General features: G+C 42.6%; 1 protein-coding gene across 1 annotated transcript; it reads right to left on the bottom strand.

Moving 5' to 3' along the window:
- Positions 1 to 8,759: 8,759 nt before the first annotated feature.
- IGSF1 (immunoglobulin superfamily member 1) lies at positions 8,760 to 22,527 on the bottom strand (the record flags this gene model as incomplete). Its single annotated transcript, XM_079766034.1, is given in 22 exon segments — positions 8,760 to 8,792; positions 8,796 to 8,895; positions 9,051 to 9,174; positions 9,585 to 9,863; positions 9,987 to 10,274; positions 10,437 to 10,724; positions 10,909 to 11,196; positions 11,982 to 12,269; positions 12,920 to 13,198; positions 13,497 to 13,787; positions 14,158 to 14,190; positions 14,287 to 14,357; positions 16,181 to 16,283; positions 16,286 to 16,300; positions 16,635 to 16,833; positions 16,837 to 16,907; positions 18,121 to 18,414; positions 18,632 to 18,916; positions 20,811 to 21,098; positions 21,627 to 21,834; positions 21,838 to 21,908; positions 22,458 to 22,527. Coding segments are annotated over 22 exon segments (3,966 nt in total).
- Between the last annotated feature and the right edge of the window lie 2,611 nt (positions 22,528 to 25,138).

Here is a 25,138-nt window from a genome sequence, read left to right as displayed (position 1 = left end):
AGGATCATGACAAACACTTCTATGATGTCTTTTCAGACACTATAAAGAAACAAGATAGGTTGATAGTATGGATAGTTGAAAGTTTAACTCATTAAATGATCATCAAAATGTATACATTTAATCAATTATTGTAAACCCAGCAAGAAACATGCTCTAATACTTTGATAAAGACAAAAATGAGACATTGATCAAATTTGGGAGTAAGACCAAGCTTGGAGGGATATCTGTAAAAATTGTACAACAGAAAATAAGAATCCTATTTGTTGTCATCCTCAGGCCTTATATAGGCATGATACTTTTTAAAAAAAATTTTTTAGATGGCATTTATTAAAGCTGGGGACAGTGAAACAAGGAAAGGCTGGGGAAATGAGCCTAGGTTGGTCTGCTTTGGCTCACTAAAAAGTCAGAGCAAAGGGGACCTTGAGGAAAGGTCCAGGGGAGCTGTCTGGGACAAACTGCCACTGCTCATTGCTGCCCTTGCTGCAAACCTTGTGTGGTCCCTAGAGTTTAGGAGATGCGTGTCTATGGGGAAAGAAGAGGTGGGGAGGAGTTTCAAGCATGCTCCTGGGAGGGAGAGCGCACACTTGGACCTTGGGTTTGAGGGGTTTTAAAGGCTAGGTGTTTAAGGGAGGTCTGTGGGGAGGATCTCAATAGAATTTTCATCAGTTTTATGCTGAAATATCTCAATGAGGTTTCTTCTCTTAACTTCATTTGTCCTTAGATGTCGTTAGCAAATGGCACTAATTGAATGTTTGCTATATGTCTCCCTGAGTAGGGTGATTTAAGCTATTTACCCCTGGTTGGGAAGAAGTGCAAACCATTTATCCTTATGATTTACTAGGTGGTGAAAAATGTTTGAATATCTGTCTGTTTCCCTATTTCACTTGTCCTGGCTTACTGTCCTGCTTCTCCCCCTCCCCAAGATACTTCCAAGCCTACAATTTTTAGGGGTGATGGAAGAAGATGGTATGTCCCCAGTAATTGCTTCCTATATAGGGTATGGAAGTCTCTCCCTACCTGACTTAAAGGCGATAAGGTAATGGAATTGGAGATTAATTCCAGAGCAATTTTACATATATTGTTTCATTCAATCCTCACCACAACCCTGCAAAATTAGCATAGTTATGATCTCCATTTCATATACACTGAGTGGCCAGATTATTATGATCTCTGAATGCATAATAATCTGGCCACTCAGTGTATATCCTATATAATAAAAGGCTAATATGCAAATTGTCCCCTTGACCAGGAGTTCGACCAGCAGGCAGGCTGGCCAACCGCCCATGTCCCCTCCTCCTGGCCAGGCTGGCCGGACCCCACCTATGCACGAATTCATGCACTGGGCCTCTAATTATACACACACACACACACACACACACACACACACTGAGTGGCCAGATTATTATACGTTCAGAGATCATAATAATCTGGCCACTCAGTGTGTATATAAAATGAGGTGGAAAGATTCTGTAATTCTCCAAGGGGACAAATAGTTGTGAATCTGAACACCTTTAAAAAATAATAAAACCTCCTTACTCTAATGTAGTTGGCATGAATATGAAGTTGCATATTTCAGCTCTAAAATTAACTACATATACCAGAGTGAAGGCAAGACTTAGGAGTACTTCTATAAAAGGCAGGGGGTTTTCAGTTAGCTTCAAACTTAGTATGAGCCCACAGTGTTATGTGGTTGCTAAATATGCTATTGAGATCTCAGGGATATATTAATGCAAGTATAGAGTCCATCATATTGGAGGTGATAGTTTATTTGTATCTAAAGTTAATTAGAACACCACTAAAGTATTGTTTTATTCTGGTTGATACAGTTAAAGAAAATGGGTGTGTTTTACTTTAAACAACAAAGACTTAAGGAATAATTTTGTGTATTAATTTTTTTTGTGGACCAATGAATATGAAAGCTGGAAGAATGCAGCTCTCAGAACATAAAGGAATTTTTTTCATCTTTGAATGGAAAACCACTCCTTATAGGTAGGAAGTCTCCCCTATGTAACCCCACCCATCCTCTATAAGGGTTCAAGCAGAAGCTGGTCAGCTACTTGTTTGGTATGTTGTAGAATGTTTGTGTACTGTATCATCTCTGATGACCCTTACAATTATACAATTTTTCAAGTCTAAGATTCCTTCAATGTGTTTAGATACATATGACCAAATCCAAATTTGGGACATCAATTGATGAATTCCCCAGGATTGACTGCTGGGGTTAAAATGGAACAATTGCTTGAGTAATGATCCTGCAAAATAAGAGAGCTTTGGGTAGTTTTGAAAAATTTGTTTTGACAAGCCACCCTTTATAGGATTTGTTTCAAGTTCAAAACTAATTCTAGTCCCTGATGAACATTCTGCTAACCTATGATATAATGTAGATTATTCTTGGGCCTTTAGCATATGGTGCCAACCATGGCCTTCTGAAATAAGAAGAGATTCTCTCGCAAAAGTCATTCTTTATAAGCCAATAACTGTTGTGAATGCTTTGAGTTTCTCTACACACATTTACCATACCCAGTTTAAGACATGATTCTAGTCAGAATCTTACAGAGTTATTTTCTCACAATCTATATGATGGTCTGGCCTAGAAACTATTGTTGGGGGTAGGGAAACAACTGAGGGAACATCTCTCTTCTGCAGGCCTCTATTGACCTGTCACCACCAGCCATGTGGTTTCCTTTTTCAGGGATTTCCCCAGAATGGAAGTCATATATCTATATAAAAACCTAATATGCAAATTGACTGAACAGCAGAACGATCTGCTGAACAACTGGTTGGTGGGAGGATGGGCCGGTGAGTGGGCAGCGCCAGACTGCCATCCAAGGCGGGTGCCAGTGGGGGCCCCCTCCCTGTCACCCCACAGATCAGCCCTGATCACTGACCAGGCCTAGGGACCCTATCCTATATATTGGGAACAGTCTCTTAGATTTAAAAATTAAAACCTGGCAAGGCTACTCTAACACTAAAAAAAAAGGATGATGCAGCGATGACATGCATGGACTCTGGCTTGCACATTTTGTGGTCAGCCCTAATTCTGACATTTATAACTGTGTGACAAAGCCAATTACTTAACTTCTCTCTGCTTCAGTTTTTCCACCCATAAGATGGGGAAAATGGTACTACTGCCTCAGAAGGATCATGTTATGTACTACTTTTTATAATCATGGCAAAAACATGTAGCTGCCCATACAACAGTAAGATGCTTTTCACCTGTATGAAAAGTATGGTCACTGGTGCATGCAGCATCCCGTATTGCTAGAGGGATGTCTCACTGCTGGTTTAGGCCCGTAAACCAGCAATCTGACACCCCCCGTGGGTTCCCAGATAGTGAGAGGATGCAGGCTGGGCTGAGAACCTCCCCCCCTCTGGCCCCATGCACGAATTACATGCACCAGGCCTCTAGTTTCATTATATTAACTCCCTTTTTAGGGGAAAGTTGAAAAAATTGGTCTACAGCAGAATAGAGTGGCTTGGAGTGCTGGGAGGTAAGAGGAGTGATCAAGACTAAGTTTGAGGACATGGACAAGTTTTCCTTCTTAAAGAAATACTTCCTCCTTAAACTGACCCATTGATAAAGAAGGGGAATGGAAAAGAAGGAAGAGGTATAACTGGATTTCAGCAGGAAGGCCTCATATTTAGAATTGGGCAGTGGACAGCAAGTTAGACCTCTGATGCACCTCTTTCCCTAAAGAGTGCAACGTCAGGATCTCAGAATACCCTGAGAGAGCATAGCTTAGTGGTTATAGATACAAATTCTTTGTAGCCAGACTGCCTGGGTACAAATCTCATCTCTAAAACTTGTTGGCTGTCTCACCTAAATCTTTATGGGGATCTATTTTCTTCTTTGTAAGAAATATGAATAATGATAATACTTACCTCATAGACTTATTGTAATGATGAAGATGTTTAACATGTAAAACTCTAGAATAGAGCCTAAAAATTACTAAGTTAATATGAGTGTCAGTACCATAAAATAAATTAAAAAGTAGGGTACAAAGGTGGTCAATTCAGTAAATACTTATTGCATACCTCCCACTTCCAGATACTGTGCTATCCAAGGTTCAATATGGGAGAATTTGGCTTTTGAGTCAGGCAAAATTGGATTCTAATACCAACTCTACCCTTGGCTCTGAGCTAGGTGGCCTTGGGCATGTTATCTAACCTCTCTGAGCCTCTGTTTCTTCATGTGTAAAATGGTAATAACAATAACATGAGGCCATAAAGGATTGTTGTTTGGAGTAATTGAAGTAGTACCTATATATGTGACTTATGGAATGGGGCTCACTAAGTGCTAATAAATTATTTCTTTAACCTGGAGCCTATACGATGAAATTAATGTCAAATCAAGTCTTAGATAAATTTCAAAATAACACATCAGGAGAAGAAAGGATTGAATTGCCAAGAGCTTGTGTGCAAAAGAGCTATGAGTTTTGGTTGACTACAAGTTCCCTATGAGCCAACAGTGTGATTTGGCTACCCAAGGGCTAGTGTAATTTTAGCTGGTATTAAGAGAAATGGTGAGTTCAGATCCCAGAAAGTGATCATTTTACTGTCCTTTGTACTCTGTGTTGATCAGATCACTTCTGACATATAGGCCTGCATTTTGCTTACATGTTTCTGAATGGACAATGACAAACTCATTGACAAACTGTCCAGAAATGGTGACTTGGGTTGGGAGGCACTGGAAAACCTTTCCTTGAGGACGAGCTTAAAATAACTCGGGAGAGAATCACTAAGGCAATATTTGAAACAGTTCTTTCTTCTAATGAAAATGTTTATAGAACACATCCCACATCCAATCTGTCAACAAATCCTGTTGGCTCTTTTCTCAGATTTTATTAATAATCTAACCATTTCTTATTACCTCTCTGCTACTGTGATGACCTAACTCACCCGCTTTTGACCGATTATTGCAATAGCCTCCTAACAGATCTCTCTGCTTCCACTTTTGCTGCTTAGTCTATTATTTACAAAGAAGACTGGATGGTCCTATTTAAATGTTAGTCTAATCATGTCACTCCAGAGGCTTCCTGTTTCATTCAGAGTATAAGTCAAAATCCTTACAAAGACTTATGAATGTCTTGGTTGGCCTGGCTCCCATTACCTCTCTGACTGTAACCCCTTCTACTCTCTCCCTTGCTTACACTTCTCCAGTCACTGTGGTCTAGTCACAGTTCCTCAAAGCAGCCAGGCATTCTCCTGTTTCAGGGCTGTTGCATTTGCTTTTCTCTCTTATTAGAACCCACTTTGCCTACATATTTGCCTAGCTTGTTCCTGCATGTCGTTCATCATCATAAGTCAAATGTTATCTTCTCAGTGAGGTATTCTAAAGTCTCCCTTTTTAAATTGCAACAATTTCCCCACAAAACTCATACTGTTGTATTCCTTGCTCTGCTTTATTTTTCAACACATCATTTATCATTGTTTCATATTCTATATAACTAGAGGCCCGGTGCATGAAATTCATGCAGGTCCCACAGCCCGGCCTGCACCCTCTCACAGTCTGGGACCCCTTGCTCCTTACCACCTGCCTGCTGGCTGCTCCTTATTGCTTGGCTCCCTGCTCCTTAGTGCTGCCGCTGAGGTGGGAGAGGCTCCCACCACCGCCGCTGCACTCACTAGCCCTGAGCCCAGCTTCTGGCTGAGTAGTGCTTCCTCTGTGCACTGACCACCAGGGGGCAGCTCCTGCATTGAGCGTCTGCCTCCTGGTGGTCAGTGTGCATCATAGTAACTGTAGTTCTGCCATAGTAATCATAGTTCTGCCGTAGTGGTCGCTTGGGCTTTTATTATATAGATTACTCTATATAATAACAGGTATGTAAAATATATGAAAGAACTGTACTGGTTGAATCTGACAGGAGTTGGGTAGGAATGAACTCTGCAGTCTCTGAAACCTGGATAATTAAAAGTTAACTACATAAAGATAGATTTGCAAGAGAATTTTGGCCCAATTCTGGAAGAACCATTGAGTGAGATATTCTGGACTCAGGGAGGACAACTCATATTTTTCAAATATTGTAAGACTATTCTGTGTAAGAAGTAGATTTTATCTAAGTTGCAGCTTGAATCAGAACTAGAGCCAGTGAGTATGAAAGGAATACAAACAAACAAATACGGTATCAGTCAAACAATTAGAAATTCTCAGGTTGTCTCATAAAGTGATGAGCTCCCATACCTAGAGGTGTACAGAAAGAGGCTGTGTACCTCTCTGTCAGCTCCACTGTAAATGAGATTCTGTAATGGATTGTGGATTGGGCCATGCCACCTAGACAACCTGTAGCTCTGAGAAGTTGGGGCCAAAGGTGTGTGAGCTTAAGGATTAGGTGGAATTAACATTTTTTTTTTTAAACTGAGGAGAGCATCTTTGGTCTTTGTTCCTAGAGTCCCAGAACCAAATTCTCCTCTCAAAGGTCCATTCCACCCTAATTGACATTCCATTTCCCAGAAATTACCTAATGCTGGGTTGATGATTAGAGGCCAGCCGGGGTAAAGGGACTGATTCCCATGGCAACCAGGTTGAAAAAACATACCATGTGGAGCATTTTCAGCAACAAGCTACATTTGTATTATAAATAGATATTTAATTCATTGAGAGTTTGTGATGACTTTTGCATTATAAGTAGATTTTTAATTCATTGAGATTGACAGTGAGTAGGAAAGTTAAATCTCAAAACCACTCTTTGTCTTTAAGTATTTCACAGTTAATTGACAACTATTTTTTTTCCTTTTAAATCATGTCGAACTTTGGTTTTCTAAGTGAAAGAACAGTAAATGTGTTTTTAGAAAACAAACTAACAGTCCAATGTCACAATATTTCCCACTATTTGTTTCTCTCTGAAGGGTTTATAAAATTTTTCTGATAGTGTATCTTTGTCTGAAACTTTTCGACATAGGAGACCCAAGATTCAACGTCAATTCCACAAGAATCTTTTTTACTTGTGTTTGCCTCATATTCTTTCTGTTTTTCTAACTCAGAGGCTTCTCTAAATTTCAGTCCTTGGCCCTTTGCTCTTTTCTTCTCTTTTTTCTTTTCCTTGATGAACCGTTAAAACAATCAACTTAGCACTTGCTAACATGTACAGCCCTGCCACTAGCCTTGACAATACACTTTGGAATACCCAATGATTGGGAAACAAAATCAGATCTGATCAAAGGACTTTTATCCTAAAACCAAGGACTCAGAACCGGCCTCTTTCCAGTGTTTAAAGTGTACAGTTTGATTGAGGGTTAGGGATGGAGAGTTTGAAGGCAGAGAGTGGGTTCAACAGAAAGCAACAATCAGGTTTTGATAAATTCAAATGTAAAAGCACTTTTGAAATGCAAATTTTAGGAACACTATGAGGTATTAGTATAAGCAACTAACAGAATCTCATCAAACGGAAATCAGAGTGAGACTTTGTACTTCTACATTCCAAAGAACTTAATATAAATTAGTCTATATAGTACTCAGAGTGTTTCATTTTGTAAGGATTAAAGGAAATAGGATGCATTTTTTCCCATTAAGTTGCTGGGTAAATAACCTTCCTAATAAAAGAATATAGGAGTTGCTTTCTAAAATTTGTTGTAAACAGGTATAAAAAAACTCATTGTGTACATTTCTTTATTGAACAGTGTTAGCTTAAAATTAAACAGTATTGGGAGGTGAGGAATCTTAGGGTCAGAGTTGAAGAGGTCATGACCTCCTCTAGAATCCATAATTTAATTCTTCTGAGGTTTTGAATAGGTTCAAGGAACTAGGCAAGTTCCTTTTCCCAATCCAAACCCCCAATGTGTGCTGAATTCCCACCTATGGGGAAAGTGACATACCGATCCAGGGAGGATTATCAGAGGCTCAGAATGTGAGCAAATCTCCATTTGCTGTCTTGGGAGCGGACACTGGTAGATCTGCTTCAAACCACCCACCTCAACTGCTTACTTGCCCCCTGATATCTCACCACCAAAGGTCCATTTTTTTTCTAGGAAAACAAGGTTCTCTTTAGGGAGGGGCAAGTATTCAACTTTATCAATTGTGCACATGTACACCCTGTGATTGTGAGGTAAGGGCTACAAAGCACACTTTGCCAATTTCAAAGTTCTACAGAGGGCTAATCCTGATGTTTGTGTACTACAGACCTGGAAGTAACAGGGTGAAAAGGACTTAACTTCAGTATTTGCCCTCCTCAGGCTCAACTTGGAGAACTTTTGACATTCACTTTTTCATTCATCCATTCATTCAATAATGAAATGGAATTACAATATGACATGCTGTCCAGGGATCTTGTCTCAAATCAAATTGCTAATTATTGTTTTGGAGCCTTCCCTCCCTCCTCCCACACCCTATCCTTGAGTTCCTTTCTTTGTATTGGCAACCCCACGTTCTCTTATTCTGTTGTGGAGGTCAGTTCCAATACACCAATTCTGCTAAGTTGTAAGTGGACAACAGACCAATGAAAAATCACTGCCATAGTTTTTGCAGTTAAATACTGAATACTCTCTTTTTTTCAGAAGAATACATTTTTAATAGAATTACATGCACCAGTAAATCAGTACTGGAGGAACTACAGGGCTTGGGAATCTGCATTCAGGAAACATCTCACCCTATATCTACAGTTGAGAGTAGAGCTCACAACTCACAGAATCCCCGTGACACAGCTCAGGTGATTAGTGGTCAAAGAATAGAAGATGGGGCTGACTCTCAGGGTAATCAGTCAGATTTGCAGGTTTCTGAGGAGAAAAGAGAGAGGAGGGGAAAGTTCGTGTAAAGGAGGAGATTATTATATTGGGACTAGCAGGTACACTGAGGTTCCCTAAGAGATTGATGATGAAGAGTTGGAGTTGGTGCCCAGTTCTTCTTCTTGGTTACACTCTTCAAGGGCTATAGTCTGGTCCCTTCTATCTGTCTCTGAGTCTCTGTGAAAAGAAAAAGACATGACTAAATGAGTATCCAGAACTATCAACCCGAAAACAGGTTACATTGTGGGGCTAAGATGCTGGAGGCATAGTCAGAGCATTGTTTTTACAGCAGTCCTGGGTTCACAAAAAGGAGGCTGACATGAGGTATTTACCTGGTTTGGAGTTGAGGCCATTTCCTCCACTCTATGGCTAGCACCACCCCCAAAGCTACAATCACCACTACAATCAGGGTACTTCGGACAATGTTCCCCACAGTGCACTCCTGAGCAGCAAGCCCTGTGATGATAAAAGAGGAGAAACCAAGGCCATAGATGTTAATGCATATATATCATACTTGATCTCACATTGCCTACTCATCTGGCCTCCTCCAATGTTTTTTTTTTTGTGTGTGTGTGTGTGTGTGTTAGAACTATGTGTTGAGACCATAGAGGGGTGATCAGAGGCAATGTTTATGCTGAGGCATAAGCAGCCTTCCTTTTGGGGAGGGTGAAAGAGACCTTGAAAAAATCTGGCTCACTATCTTTGAGCAAATCTGAGCTCCCACCTCCTCACCATCCTTAGAGAAATATCACCATACCTGAGTCTGACTCCAAACCCATCCTCTCCATATATGGGTTGTCTCCATGGGGACTGTCTTTGGGATACCAGGTGTGTCATGCCAGGACCTGAATGGATTATCCACTCACCTGCTGCACCCACCAGCTCCAGGGAGTCACTCGACTCTGACCAGATACCAGGGTGGGCCTGGAGGTGGTAACTGCAGCTGTAGTTTCCAATGCCTTTTCCTTCTACATTGTTAATGACAAAGTCTCCATCCTCGGAGAACTGCTGAGGCGCTTCGTCTCTGTCATGTTTCAGAACAAATTCAACACCTGGCATGGGTCCTCGGCACTGAAGAGTGATGTCCTTCCCTAGTTTGAACACAGTGCTGGGCCAGGCTGACAGGGAAGGTTTAGGGGGCTTATCTGCAACCAACCACAACACCGAGTTAGAAGAAGTAGCCCTGAACCAAGCCCTTTACCCCTTTAGGGTAAACTACTAAAAACACTATAAAATCTAGACTCTTACAGAAATCTCCAGGACCTTACCAGTCACCCAGATGTGCAGGGAGTCACTGTGATTTGAAGCTGCAAGGGGAGCAGAGTCTAAATAATAGACACAGCTATAGATCCCAGAATCTTCACCTCTCACCGCTGGCATCCAGAAGTCAGCCCTGTAGCCACTTGGCTGCTGTTTGTCTATGGGTTCTGGAGAACCCTCCTTCAACAGGACAAATGTTGAGTCTGGAAGTTCCCCTTGACATTGAAGAGTTATATTTTTTCCAGGGGACACCATGGGACTAGGCTTGGCTAATAGGCTGGGTTTGGGGAGCAAACCTAGAAAAAATTAACTCTTGGTCAGAGAGAAGAGGTCACTTGCCAGTGTATCACCTTTGGAGACTCTGTTCAGTAAAGAGGAAAGACTATTAAACTTTTTGAAAACAAGTCTATTCCTTCCTTTCTATGCCCCATGACCACTCCAGAACATCTTCCTTTTACCTGTGACTATGAGTTCCAGGGTGTTGCTAGGCTGTATCTTGATAGGGCTGGCCCAGTCAGGGTGGTAGCAGCAGGTATAACGTCCTATGTTAGCACCAGATAAATTGGTGATGGGAAATGCCCCATCATAACTGGTAGATCCCCAGGGCTGCATTGAAGTGGCTTCTTTTTCTTTGTGCAGAATGTACCCTACTCCATGAACTGGCCCTTGGCACCAGAGAGTAACATTCTGCCCCATGGGAACCACAGAACTGGGCTCAGCAAACAACCATGGCTTGGGGAATGTGTCTAGAAAGAGACCAAAGATGTAAAATGGTGAGTATGAAAACTTAGCACTTGGTGAATTAACCATTTATCTTTCTCCTTCCTGCCACTCCCCTCTATGGCTTAGCCTAGCCTTCCAAGAAAAATTACTCTCCCTAATCCCTACAGCCATTGTCTCTGTCCAAGTTCTATGTTTTTTTGTCCTTACCAGTCACCCAGATCATAATTGGCTTGCTGAGATGTGATCCCCTGTTTGACATGGTCGTCTCATAGTAGACACAGCTGTAGTTCCCAGAGTCCTCTGCTCCAATAGTGTGCAGGAAGAAGTCAGCTGAGTTTCCTGAGGTACTCTGGAACTGTAAAGGAACCTGGGTTCCCTCATGCAAGAGGGCAAACCTCATGCCCTCGAGTGCTCCTTGGCAGTGCAGGATCACATTCTTCCCAGGAAGCACCACAGGACCTGGCTCTGCCAGGAGAGTGGGTTTGGGGTAGAATTCTGAAATTAAAGATATCACAACATGAGAGAAGCCTGCCCATCATATTCTGTAAATGTATTTTTTTGCGGTTATTGTAAGAAACAATATGTTTATTGTAGAAAATTTAAAAATACAGCAAAAAAACCTAATGAAAATAATATAATTCTACCACACAATGATAACCATTCTTTATACATGTTTATATATTTCTTTCCATTAATTTTCTATACATGCCCATGTCATTATAGCTATAATTATTTAGATAATTGGGATCTTATTGTGTGCATGGTTATGTAGGTTAATATTTTTCACTTAACTTTACACTGTAAATATTTTCTGATGTCGTTACACAGCCTTTGAAAACCCTTATTTCTATTGGCTGCATAATGTGCATCTGACATTTCAAGGTCTTCACCCTTTCTTAAGGGCTATCCAGCCCATGAATCTCTGACCACCCAACTAAAGAAAAGTGGATATTGAGCCTAAAGGGAAAGGCCAAACAGCAAAATAATTGTAGAAATAGGGCAACATGAAATTGGCTCTAGGGATTTGACACCCCATCTGCCTCACTTCTTTCCCCAGAAATTAATTACTTGCCTCCTACCTCTCCTTTGTCTTTTATTCCTGTATTGATAATAATTTCAGTAGCTGCCTTACATGTACTGTTTCCCATGTTCCAGTCACTGTCCTAAGCACTTTGTTGGTGACTTTTAGAAGGAACATTTATTCCTCTCCCGCTGACAGGCTTTCCACTCACTGTCCCAGGGTCAGTAAAACCCTCCACCTTTATTTCCCCACTCCTGACCTGTCACCACGAGCTCCACAGATTTGCTGGGTTCAGACCAGGTAGCAAAATCATAATATCGGCAGCTGTAATTTCCTCCATCACTGACGCCCACCGAAATGATTACAAACTGAGCTGCACTGGCACCTGAGCTTGTCCAAGACCTGTCACTGGACGCTATTTCACTTCCATCTTTGTAAAGAATAAAGCTCATGTGCTGCTGTGGAGTAGAGCAATTGAAAGTCACTCGGGCACCAGGAGTGACCACTGGGCGGTCCCATGTGTTGAAGAAGGGCTTCGGGTACATTTCTAGAAGATGAAAAAAAAAAAAAAAAAGACAACAACCAAAAAAACACAACTTAACGGGGGTGGAGGAAGAATAGTTCATATATTGGTTCCAGGAAGCTGCTTTGTATTTTATAGTATTGCATTCATAATTAGATGCATTTAAAAATGTAGGCAAATTCACTGCAGATGAACATCTCACAGAGACCTCTCACTCCTACCCCTCACTTCCTGTGGCAGAATCCTCACTGTCATCAGGGCAGACAATGGAGGCTAGCTAAAAGAGTGAAGTGTCATTGGGCCTCTGCTGGTTCCCTGAGCCTCAGTTTGTTCACATGGACAAGAAGGGGAAACAGTATCTGCTCTACAAGGTATCATTCCCTTTTCTTGTCCAAATATCCCTTGAATATTTGCTCTATAGCTAAATAAAATAATTGATATGAAAATAATTAGAAAAATTAAATCACCCTCCACAAACCCCAGCTATTAATAACAATTACTGCTATTAATATCGTGCAGCCAGAGGCCCTGGCACTCCCAGCGCCACGCCTGCCTGGCTCTAAGATTGGACACAGGCTCCTAGGACCGGCAACAAAGTTTGCAGCAGGGAGAGGAGTGTCTGACCCAGAATTTTGCCTTCCCCCTCCTCTCTCACATACCCTTTTCAGCTTTACCTTTTATAATAAGTTCCAGGGGCTCACTGGGCTCAGACCACTTGAAGGGGTGCATTTCAGTGTGAGTGCTGCAGCTATAATTGCCTTCGTCTTTATCCTCCATTCTTGGGATTGTAAAGAAGGCTTCTCTCCCAACTGCACCGAGTTGCTGGACAGGTTCCTGCAATCCCTCTTTATACAGAGCAAATCCCATGCCTGCCAGCCATCCTTTGCACCGGATTTGCAGTTCCTGGCCTCGGATTGGAGGGGGCGCAGAAATGACAGGTTTGGGGAGCATGTCTAGAAAACAAAATGGGGTGAAAAAGGAGCCCAAAGTATGAAGGTGCCCAAAAGGGACACTTGGAGTCATTTTGTCGATAATAAAAAAAATCCATTTTGGACTGGTATTTGGCTCCTCCAGTCAGTCTCCTCTCATTCTCTTACCCACCCCCCTGCCTTATTTCAGTGTCCCTTCTCTCCTACATGCAGCACAAGCCCCTTGACTCTTAGTCTTTGTGCATTCTCCCATACTCAGCAACAGTATTGGAGTCCCAGGGGCTTTGGGATTACTCTGGAAGGGCCCTTGGACATTTCTTACCTGTCCCTACCAGCTCAAGTGCCTCACTGGGCTCCGACACAGCCATCTCCTCCCATGAATGGCAGTGGTAACTCCCGGTGTGACTCTGGGTCAGGGCGCCAAGGGGGAAAGCAGCCCGGACCTGCTTTGAGGCTGGGCGAGTTGCAATCCACCCGGTTCCGTCTTTCAGCAGCACAAACTCCTTTGTTGAGCCAGAAGGGCTTCTGCACCACAAGGTTAAGTTCTTCCACGGGGCCAGAGGGAAGTTGCTCTCTGCCCATAGCTCAGGTTTAGGGGTTGGCATGATTATTTCTAGAAACAGCAGAGTTAATGAAGCCATCCTCCCTCCTCTCCCCCTTTCCTTGCCCTTGAACCCCCTACCCAGATCACACTGCCCACCTCCCTTTTCAATTCAAATCCAAACGTTTCCCTTCCTTCCGAAGGTGCAGGGAAACGGAGAACTTCATGTCTTAGATGAGACTCAGAAAAGTGAAGAAGCTTGGGGGAAATTTTGCACAAAAGCAGAGTTGGAGGCTGAAATTTGCCAGCAACTATAGCAAGTGCTCCTTCCTGGCTGTCCTTCCCTTCCAATCACTCACTCCCTGTCCACTGACACTGACACTATGTAGTTATTTCGGATCTCTAGGGAGGAATGTCCCAGTCTGTAGCAGAAAAAACTCACCAGTCTCTTCTGTCAATACCCCATTGCACAGTCCTGCAAAAGAAATTGCTGCCAGGACTCTGCCCCCTCCCCCACGGGATTTTACCCCGGCCTTCTGCCCAGACCCTTACCCCACCCCCTTGTACTCACCACAGCAGAGAAGTGCTGTGATTATGAACAGCATGGTGACCCCTTGAGCTGTTCCCAGCAACCAGACTTCTCTAGTGAGACCAGGAAAGAGATGAGAGGAGTTGCTGGGATTAGTGAGAGGGCGGAGAGAAGGGGGCGGCAATTTATGTCATTGGCTTATTCACCATCCAATAGGGATTGGATATGAGCAGGATAATGGGAAATATTTTCTGACACCGATGGTTTTTCTTTTTGAGGGCCTCACCACCTACAAACCTCTTTCTCTTTCATGACCCACGTATCCCCCCGCCCTCTCCCTCCTCAGCCTATATCAGATGTCAGCTCCCCATGGCCCCTGGTTAGGCTGTTGCTGAAATTGAGATGTCAGATGTAAACATGCTTTTGTAACTCTAGCTCTCAGAACCTCTGGAGCTCAGTGTGATCGGCAGCTCTGGGTGGTGGGTGTGGGGGTAGAGGGAGAAATCTTGGGTGTTTCACCTTTGTCATGCTTAAGTTTGGAAGAAGGTTTTATTATAGCAGTATTGGTCCTCAGACTGACCTGCCTCACCTGCCTTTGTTATGGACCAGTTGCCTAGGCAGCCGCAGTGAATTACCAGAGGATTGTCAGTGCTGAGTTTAGCTTGTCATAGAGTGGGATCTCTCTACCCCACCCTCCCCCAGATTATGACTAGAAATATGCAGCAGCTTTGGGTTATTGGTTCTATAAAATTAGATATTACGCCAAAATCTATTTGAAATTTTTTACTTAGAAAACACTAAATCTCCTTCCTGCTTTTCAAGCTGCTTTTTTCTGAAATCTGCTTTCTAAACTCATTCTTTGTTATAGTGGTCCTGGACTGAAGTAGAGCACTTAAAGGTACATTCTTTCAAACCCCAGGTTTGGAGGTTACCCCAATGTATGTGGGACTCAGGATAGATTCTAAGGAGAACTAGAATTTGTCCTCCACTGAAACGTTGAAAACTCAAGGGATGGTAAATTTTGCAGAAGGCTTAGGTGGTGGCACCCTTCTTGCTATTGAAGCACTCTGTCCCTCAGATCCCATTGGAAAACACAGACAAACACAATCATAGTTATAATCCATTGTGTACTGAATACTCCCAGACACACAAAGTTCTGTGATCATGTTGGTGGTGGGAATACAGCCAGGAGCAGAGGATGGGGAGATGTAGGCAAGACATTAAGGAGCTGAGGCTCCCACCAGGCCAGGAGCTGTCATTTCTCTTCTCATTTTTAAACAGAATAGCCTGAGCACAGGCCATGGGGATGGAAAGAGAGGGGAATGGCATCAAAGATCAAAGGAAATGGCAGGAGAATCTGTTTAGCTCGCCATTTTCTGTGTCATAGAAAGCCATCTTATTCACTGGCCCAATCCATTGCCTTATCAGATGCCCATTCAAGTTAAGATTCTATTCTCAGAATGCTCTGCACAGGTAGTTGGAGGGCAGAGTGGCAGAAAGACTGGTTTACATGGCAAGTAAGATAAACCACAAGACTATCCCTTGAGAGCTATGGATTAAAGATGAAAAGTTGGAATGGGAGTTGGATAACATCTAGGGAGGCAGGAGAGCATGGCTTCTTGCAAAATAAAAAGTTCTGACCAAGTTAATATGGGAGACATCAATAATCTCTGAGGGTCAGGGTGGTATAGGTATGAAATTTGGGCACTCTCCTGGGGGAATAAGTTATCCAGCTTCTGAAAATTATTCATTTTCCACCCTCTTGCTTGGGTACTGACCCCTCTGTGAGGTGAAAGAGAAAGTTTTGTGTCTTAAACCCAGAGGATGGGGAATATAAAAGGTGTACCCCTGTGGCTTGTCTCAACCTGAGCATGACTCATGCCTGAGTCTGGACTCAGCTAGATAGAGTAACAGGGTGCTGAGACAAGACAGTTACCTGATTCTGAGTTTCCAACACTTCCGCCTTATCCACAGCACTACCAACAGCAAGGTGACAACTTGCATGGTTAGGGACAACCTGATAGCTTCATTCAGAACAAATTCCAGGTGAGCAAGCCTGTGGTCAAAGAAGAACAGAAGCAGGGGCCCTGATGGGGATAGAGACAGATGAACACATTCATGGGGGAAGGGAGACCTGGCTACTGATAGTGAAGGCAAGGTGAGACAGAACTGGGCTTCTTTTCATGAAGAATGGGAGCCTTAAAAGTATTCTGCTCACTGCCTTTGAGTGATTGTGAAACCACCCCAGGGGAATGGTGCCCAGACCCAAGGGCCCTGAGTTAGAAGCTCCTGACTCCCCTTTCAATATATATTTGGACACTGATCTGGGATCCCAGGGTATCATGGTCAAATTAATGAAGGGGCATCCCTATGAACAGTTGTCCTCTCACCTGCTGGCCCTATCAGCTTCAGAGGCTCACTACGATGTGACCAGATGTCAGGGTGTGCTTCTATGTGATATATAAAGCTATAGGTCCTTGTGCCTTTTCCTTCAACATTACTGATGATGAAGTCTCCATCCACTGAGAATGCTTGAAATGTTGCTCTTTCTTCCCATTCCAAAGTATATTCAAGTACTGGATGAGGTACTCAACATTGAAGGTCCCTTCCTAACTTGAACATGATGCTGGGCCAGGCTGATAGAAAGAGTTTGGGGGGCTTATCTGTAGGCAGTCCAGAGACCAGAGTTAGAGGTGACCTTGAACTCAGTACCCACTCCCCCAAGAAATGTTTTTCAGATCCCTATTTTCTCTTAGTTTCTACTTTCACTAGATCAGTGGCTTCAAAATTTAACTGCAATAAACCAATCAGAGAAAGACAAGTGCCATATGATTACACTTATATGTGGAATCTAGTGAACAAAATAAACTAACAAACAAAATAGAAACAGACTCATAGAGAACAGTCTTACAGCTGTCATAAGGGAAGAGGGTTGGGAGGCTGGGTGAAAATGATGAAGGGATTAAGCAAAAACAAAAACAAAAAAAAACACAAAACCACACAATAAAAAACCTCATAGACATAAACAACAGTATGGTGATGACCAGAGGGAAAGGGGGGTGGAGGGAGATAAAAGAAGGTAAGGAAGGGATAATTGGTGATGGAAGGAAGGAGACTTGACTTGGGGTGGTGAACAGATGATGTATTATAAAGTTGTATACCTGAAACCTTTATAATTTTATTAACCAAATAGAGGCCTGATGCATGAAAATTTGTGCAAGAATGGGCCTTTCTTCCCCTGGCTGCTGGCACCACCTTCATTCCGGCCGGAGCTGTCTTTTCGCTCCAGCCCAGAGCCGCTTTTCCACCTTCCCATGCTGCCCAGAGGCCCAGAGCATCTGGGGCTGTGTGAAATGCCTGCGTCCCGCCCTGCCCCTGGCCACTCGGCACCTGCATATGCAAATTAACATGCCATATTTGTTGGGTTAATTTGCATACTCACTCCTGATTGGCTGGTGGGCGTCACAAAGGCATGGTCAATTTTCATCTTACTCTTTTATTAATGTAGATGTCACCCAAATCAATTCAACAACAGCAAAAGAAAAACAAACAAAAAAATCCACCAAATGTGACAGTGCATCAGAACCCCTTTGCACTCCTTGGTGCCCATACCTACCTTCAATCAGGACTTCATAACTATAAGTTTCCCCTGGCATTAAAGAAAATAACATTTCCAGGCGTTAGGCCATGCTAAGACATAGGGCTTGAGTAACAACCCTGGGAGAGAAGGTATCTAAAATTTTTGAAGAAAATTCTATATCAAACCCCTAGAGTGTTTTTCCTTGTATCATAACTCCAAGAGGACACAGGTCCACTAAGACCTTTTTTAGAGCATTGTAATGATAATAAAAACAAACAATAGTTGTTAGCACTTGCCTACAACCACAAGCTCCCTGGTATTATGTGATGTCATCCTGATAGAGGTCTTCCAGGAGAGGAGACAGTGGCAGCTATAGATGCCAGCATCACTGTTGGTCACATTGTTGAGGAAGAATAACTTGTCATCATCAATGTTGATGGCATCCAAGAGTTGAAGTGGTTTGTCTTCTCCTTTTTTATAGAGTGTAAGCCCCACTCTATCCACTGATCCTTGATACCATAGGCTCATGTTCTGGCTCATTTGGACCACAGAACTGGGCTGAACAAGTAGCCATGTCTTGGAGAAAGTATCTAGGATGAGACCCAAAATATAAAGGTCTAATAGTTTGACTTCTTCCTCCCACTATTTGGGGTTTTCCCCCTCTTATTCCTAAAATCCACCCTTGGCAAATCCCACTTCTGTCCCCCCTGTTAGCCCTGGCTACATGATTAGGTTCTCCCCGGGACCCAAATGGAGTTGTGTTTCCTTAGGCCTTAATATGAGTCCCATAGCATCCTCCTCTCTTACCAGTCACCCAGATTTTCAGGATATCACTGAGGAGTGAACCTCTGTATAACCCATCATAGTAAAAACAGAGGTAATGTCCAGTATCATGGATTTTCAAAGCCTGGAAGAAGAAATATGCCTCATTTTTTATTGCTCTTTTGTGGTAAAAGGACTTCTCCAAGTCTTCAAGCTTTATTAGAGCAAAGGTCATTCCATAGATTGGCCCTTGACACCTGAAATTCAGGCTATCTCCAGGTGCTATGATGGGCCCAGGATAAGCTGTCAGAGTTGGTTTGGGATAAAGTCCTAGAAAGGGAAGAGACCCTGAGTTAGAGGCAGGATGATTCTTCCCTATTATTTTCTCTTTTTCTTTCCTAGTTTCTTGAAACAGAAAGTGATAGCTGAAATTTACCCTCTGTTCCCTCTCCTTCCTTGAATTTTTCCCTCTTTTAAAAGGTAATCAAGGGTATGTTTACTTATGGCCCTGTCCTCTCACCAGACTCTATCAGCTCTACTGAGCTCTAATTATGTTTAGGGGTGTGTCTCAGTGGAATAACTACATCTGTAATTCCTTATATTGTTAGGTCCCTGAAATGACACACATGTAATTTTTCCACCTGCTAAGAAACAAACTTCTGAGAAATGACTTTTATTCCATCTTTGCAGAGCATGAATGCAAGTGCAGTATTTAAGGATGGATTTTGAACACATGTAAGACCCTACTTCCCAACAGCAGATTGGAAGAAGACAATAAGGAAGGATTGTGCAGTAAATCTGCAACCCAAAGAAATCTCTGTTAATGGGGCCACACCCTTGTTTCCATGTATTGTTCTTACAAGGAGATCATACTAAAACATAGAAGGCAAGCCTTCCTCACATACCACTCTTTCTTATCCACCCCAATCTCAGGTAGTCCCACCCACCCATTATTGGAAGGATCAGCTCTATCACATGCTCACTGAGCAATTTCTGATGTGTCAGGAATCATGTAGGACTAGGGATATGCAAGTAAAGAAGACCTAGTCTCTGTCAGCAAAAATCTCATGGCTTAAGGGGGATACCAGTGAACAGGTAACTGCAGAAGTGTGTGCTAGTGGAATCTATTCTGAAAGGGCATTCATACAAAAATCATACATACATGCAGTTCAAACAGACAGACCTCTGTTTTTGATCGTTAATAAAAAGCTATACTAATAAAATTAATATCTACCATTTATTGAGAACTTATATGCCAGGCACTGTACATGTATTATATTTAGGCAAATCCTCACAACAACCCTGTGAGGTAGGCATTATTATTATACCAATTTTGCAGATCAGGAAAGTGAAGCACAGAGAGGCATCATACAGTAGATTGGATAGATACTATTATTCCATGTTTGAGTCCTCCACTGAAACCAAAGCACAGAGATGTGAAGTCACTTACTCAAGATCACACAAGGAGGCAGTGTCAAAGGTAGAACTAGAAACCACGATTGCTGCTTCTAAATCCAGGGTGCTTTCTGTAGCACCACAGCTTTCCCCAACCCTATTTAGCTTGATGGAGAAACTAAAACAAATGTGGCCAATTCTGTCTAAAAAGCATCCAAGTCATGGCATGGAGGAGTTGGGGCTAGGGTGTGCATCTGGAATTTGGGCATTTTGGGGTCTTCCACTGTGTTTAAAGCCTGTTGCTACTACACTGGTTCTGTATATACATGACTAAAGCAATTTATACAGTCATTTCTGAAACATACACTTTCTTTGTCATTTTTGTTTATTTTTATCACCAGTACTAACAATTCATTCTATTTTCCACACTAAAAATTAATAATCACAAATAAATAAAATACATTTAAATTTTAAATATCAGTTTATAAGACTGCAGTGGCAGTGCCTGGCACATATTATGTGCTCAATAAATATAGTCTAATGAATGCATGCTATTCAACAAGTAGCAAACAACAAAGGTGTGGTGAGTTGAAGCTGCTGGACATTTAGCTGGGCTTACTCACTAGCCAAGAAATTGGCTCCCACAGGTCTGCATGGTAGCATGTGTGATTCTAATTTGCATCTCACTAAAATGTCAAATGACTCTAGCTAATGGGTCTTGTAGGGCCTAGGAACTGGCAGAGGGAAGTAAAATCAGAAACCCTGTCTCATCCAGCCATGATCCCGGGAACAACAATCATCAGACCCCAGCAGCCATAACCACACCAACCTGCCACAATCAGCTTCAGGGGGTTGCTGGGCTCTGACCACAGGGTGGGAAGTATCTGAATATGAGTGTGGCAGATGTAAACCATTTTGCTTTCAGGTGTCACGTTGGCAATGGAGAAGATGGCCACTATCCCGGTTGGGATTTGGTAATCCACGGGCTCAGCATATCCCTCTTTGAACAGCATGAATATCAAATCCTGAAGCCAGCCATGACAAAGTGTATTAACATTACATCCAGGAAGAGGAGAGGTCTCAGACTGGATCCAGAAGATGGGCTTGGGCAGCTGGCCTGGAAGGAAAGATCAAACTGGAATTCAGGTAGAATAAGCATAGTGCTTTCCATGGAACAGACTGGTTGGAGCCCAAGAGGAGGGGGTTGGGAGTGTTTGGATAAAGAAGGTGAAGGAAACAGCTAAAAAAAATATGTGCATAATTTGGTAAAGGCCAAAGAAGGGGGAGGTAGGAAGGGTAGAGGTGGGCAAAGAGGGTCAGGAAGGGGCACTCCTGCAATAATGTCAACATTTTAAAAATTTATAATAAAAATTAAATTAGCTTTCCTGTATGATCCTTATTTGCCATTCCTCCTTCCCCCATTTTGGGTTTCCCCTAAGTTGAGAGCTTGCCTTCTAAATCTGTTTGAGTTTGCATCCTCACTCTACATTACTTACAGAGAGTAGGCAGTTATTTACTAACTGTGGAATGCCCACATATATGTATGCAGGTAAATCAACGAAAGAATTAAACTCTGCATTGGAAAGGCAAATTTGAATCCCAGGAGTTGGAGTTTATTCTTGATTAGTTATTTCTGTCTTCTTACCTGGTGCCTCCAACTCTAAAACTTTACTGGGCTCTGACCAGCCTGTCTCCTTCCAGTAGGAGCACCTGTAAAGGCCTGTATTGGACTTAGTAAGGACACCTATGGGGAATGAAACTTGGAAGGTCTTGTAGGAAGGACGGATCCTGGTCATCTGTGTCTTATCTTTCAGCAGCGGGAACTTGCTTGAAATTCGAGAAGGGCTTTTGCATCAAAGTGTGATGTACTTCCATGGGGCTTGGGGGTAGCTGGTCTCTATCCACAGCTCCGGTTGAGTTTGTATCACTGTCATTCCCAAAGATCACAAAGATGTGAGTAGTACAACTCTCCCATAATGTGCCCCCAATGTCCCTTAAAATTAGCCCTGACCTAGATTCTTCTTTTTGTCTTCCCTTGGGAATATGAGTGTCTGCTCCTGTGGGAGGTGGGATAGGGATCCCAGAATATTTGTTCAAGGAATCCATGTGAATTGGGAAATAAAGTTCAAGCCTGACTTCCTTTCCATATGAGATAAAGCTCTTTGCTATTCTGTGGGAAACCAAGTCATGAAGTGATGGGCTCTTATTCTCAACCAGCTCAATCTGAGCATTTTCTTTGGGATCTCAAGGAAGGTAGTTTGGTTCAAGGCCACAGAAGCAGGTATCAGGACTCACTTCCCTATTGATATCCTACCCAGATTCATCCCTAAAAGGAGAGATTATGGTAAAGGAAAGCCCCCCTCAGTGTCCCCATCCACTCACAAACATCAATACTCTCCTCTCCCTCCCAAAGGTGCCCACTCATAGGGGTACTTATGAGAGAGTCACTTGCCCCTCACCCTTTCCTTGTACTCACAAATGTAAAAGAGCAAGAGAGTGAATGTCTGCAGCATGGTGGCCTCCTCTCCTGGCCTGCCCAGGGTCATGGGCCCTCTGGTGCTCAATATGTGCTTCAAGGCTTAAAGGGTTTTGCCTCTCAGCAGGTGAGGTGATCTAAAAGCAGAAATGTTTTTACTCAAAGATTTGTCCTGCTCCTTAGAGTTTAATTTGGATCACTAAACTGCTGTTGTCAACCCTATTCCCTTCTACTCACTCACAGGCATTCAAGGGATAACAAGGTATTACAAGGTCTTACAAGGTCACTTGCTACTTCCTCTCCTTGCCCCTTTTCCCCACTTCCCTCTCCAGTCACCCAAGGTCTTAGCTGGTATCTAAGATTCAGATTTGTTGATATGTCTGTTTTTCCTTGGGATCTCAAAGGCCCAGAGATGTGACCTAATTCAGGCCAGCAGAAGAGCTGAGGGATAAAGGAAATGGGAGTTGTAGAGAGTGACCTTTTCAGAATGTGTGTGTGTGTGTGTGTGTGTGTGTGTGTGTGTGTTTGTGTGTGTGTGTGTGTGTGTGTATATATATATATATATATATATATATATATATATATATATATCCTATCTAATAAAAGAGTAATATGCAAATTGACCATCACTCCAACACACAAGATGACCACCCCCATGTGGACACAAGCTGGCCACCACAAGATGGCCTGCAGTGGAGAGCAGTTGTGGGCAATCAGGCCAGCAGGGGAGGGCAGTTGGGAGGGACCAGGCTTGCAGGGGAGGGCAATTAGGGGTGACTGGGCCAGCAGAGGAAGGCAGTTGGGGCTGACCAGGCCTGCAGGGGAGGGCAGTTGGAGGGGACCAGGCCTGCAGGGGAGGGCAGTTGGGGATGAACAGGCCAGCAAGGGAGGGCAGTTAGGGGCAACCAGGCTGGCAGGGGAGTGGTTAGGGGGTGATCACACTGGCAGGCAGAAGCGGTTGGGGCAATCAGGCAGGCAAGCAGTTGGGAGCCAGCAGTCCTGGATTGTGAGAAGGATCCCAGATTGGAGAGGGTGCAGGCTGGGCTGAGGGACATACACACCGCCTCCCGCCCCCCCGCCCCCGTGCACGAATTTTGTGCACCGGGCCTCTCTCTCTCTCTCTCTCTCTCTCTCTCTCTCTCTCTCTCTCTCTATATATATATATATATATATAGGTCTATATATATATATATATATATATATATATATATATATATATAGACCTATATATATTGAATAATGGAACCTGAACTGAAATCCAAATTTATATGTCTCTAGAGCCTGAGTTTTTTATTCTAAGCTGGAATTTAAAGGCTGTCCATGTTATTTAACTCTCCCTGAGCTTCAGTTTCCTCATCTGTAAAACTGAGGGAAGTAACACACCTTGTAGGGTTGCTATGAAAATTAGAAATAGTAGATGCCCAGGGATCAGAGGCACATAGCACGCATTTAAACCTACATATTACTCTTTTATTAGATAGGATATATATATATATATATATATATATATATATATATATATATATATATATATATCTAGGGTAGGATATCAATAGGGAAGTGAGTCCTGATACCCATTCTATATATATATAGAATGAAAGGGCTATATATACTAGAGGAGCCCGGTGCACAATATATATATATATTACTTAAGTCCTCCAACAACATAGCAAAGGAGGAGTTTCTGCCATCCCCATTTTTCTGGCAAATAGACAGAGGCTTAGTGAGGATATATAATTTGCCTAAAGTAAAAAAAAAAAATATATATATATATATATATTAAATATCAGAGCTGAAATTCTAATTCATGTTGAACTCCAATACTTATACTCTAAAACCAGCATTTAATCTCCCAGAGGCAGCCCTTTCCCCTATTCTCACCTTCCCATACCCCTCCTATTTCATCCCTTCCATGCCTTCCCTTTTGTTGAGTGCTTCAGATACAATATTATTCTCATTCTTATCTCTTACCTCCAAAACTCAAAACTCCCAAATCTAGTAGGTGTTGGGGAATCAAGCTGCTTGAGCTAATTAATATAATGTGCAAATGATTTATTGGCTGCCTGTAATTTTTAAGCCTTTTTGTTCATGTCTCTAAAGAAAAAAAGGAATTGTTTGAATTTCAGGGAATATGGCAAAGATTTGAGTTCAGGGAATCCTTCTCATTTTCTGAAAATCACTATTGACCACTGACCCTGAATGTACATAATGTAGACCCCTATACTTTCCTGCCTCCCTGCACCCCATCCAGAGTATCCTTTTTGCCAAGAGGAGGTGTATCCCCACCACACAAACTTAGGTTAATCTCCTCCACCAACCCTATATTCAGAGTCTGAAGTCCTGGCTGACCCCAGGTGTTTAATCCTTTCTTGGTAGAGTGGGGTAAAGGCAACTCCCAGAACAGAAAGGGGCTGATTTTCCTTCCCAAATCGATCCTAGTACCACTGCTTCTAACTTGCTCCAGTGCTAACACTGGGTGAATGGAATAACAGGAAAAGGGGGATTCGTTTTCAAACATCTGGGCTGTAGGAAACAGGTGGACAGTCAGAGATCCAAGAAGGCATAGTTTCCTTTTGCATTTCTTTCCTTGCATTGAAGGATGCTCAAATCACCCTCTCTGAACTTTCCTTATCTGTGAAGTAGGGGAATAAAATCTACCTGAGCGTTATTGTGTTGGATCT

This window comes from Cnephaeus nilssonii (genome assembly GCF_951640355.1).
Source record: "Cnephaeus nilssonii genome assembly, chromosome: X".
NCBI classification, from domain to species: domain Eukaryota; kingdom Metazoa; phylum Chordata; class Mammalia; order Chiroptera; family Vespertilionidae; genus Cnephaeus; species Cnephaeus nilssonii.
The sequence above is the reverse complement of the archived record's forward strand: the minus strand, read 5'-3'. Positions and strand labels throughout refer to the sequence as shown.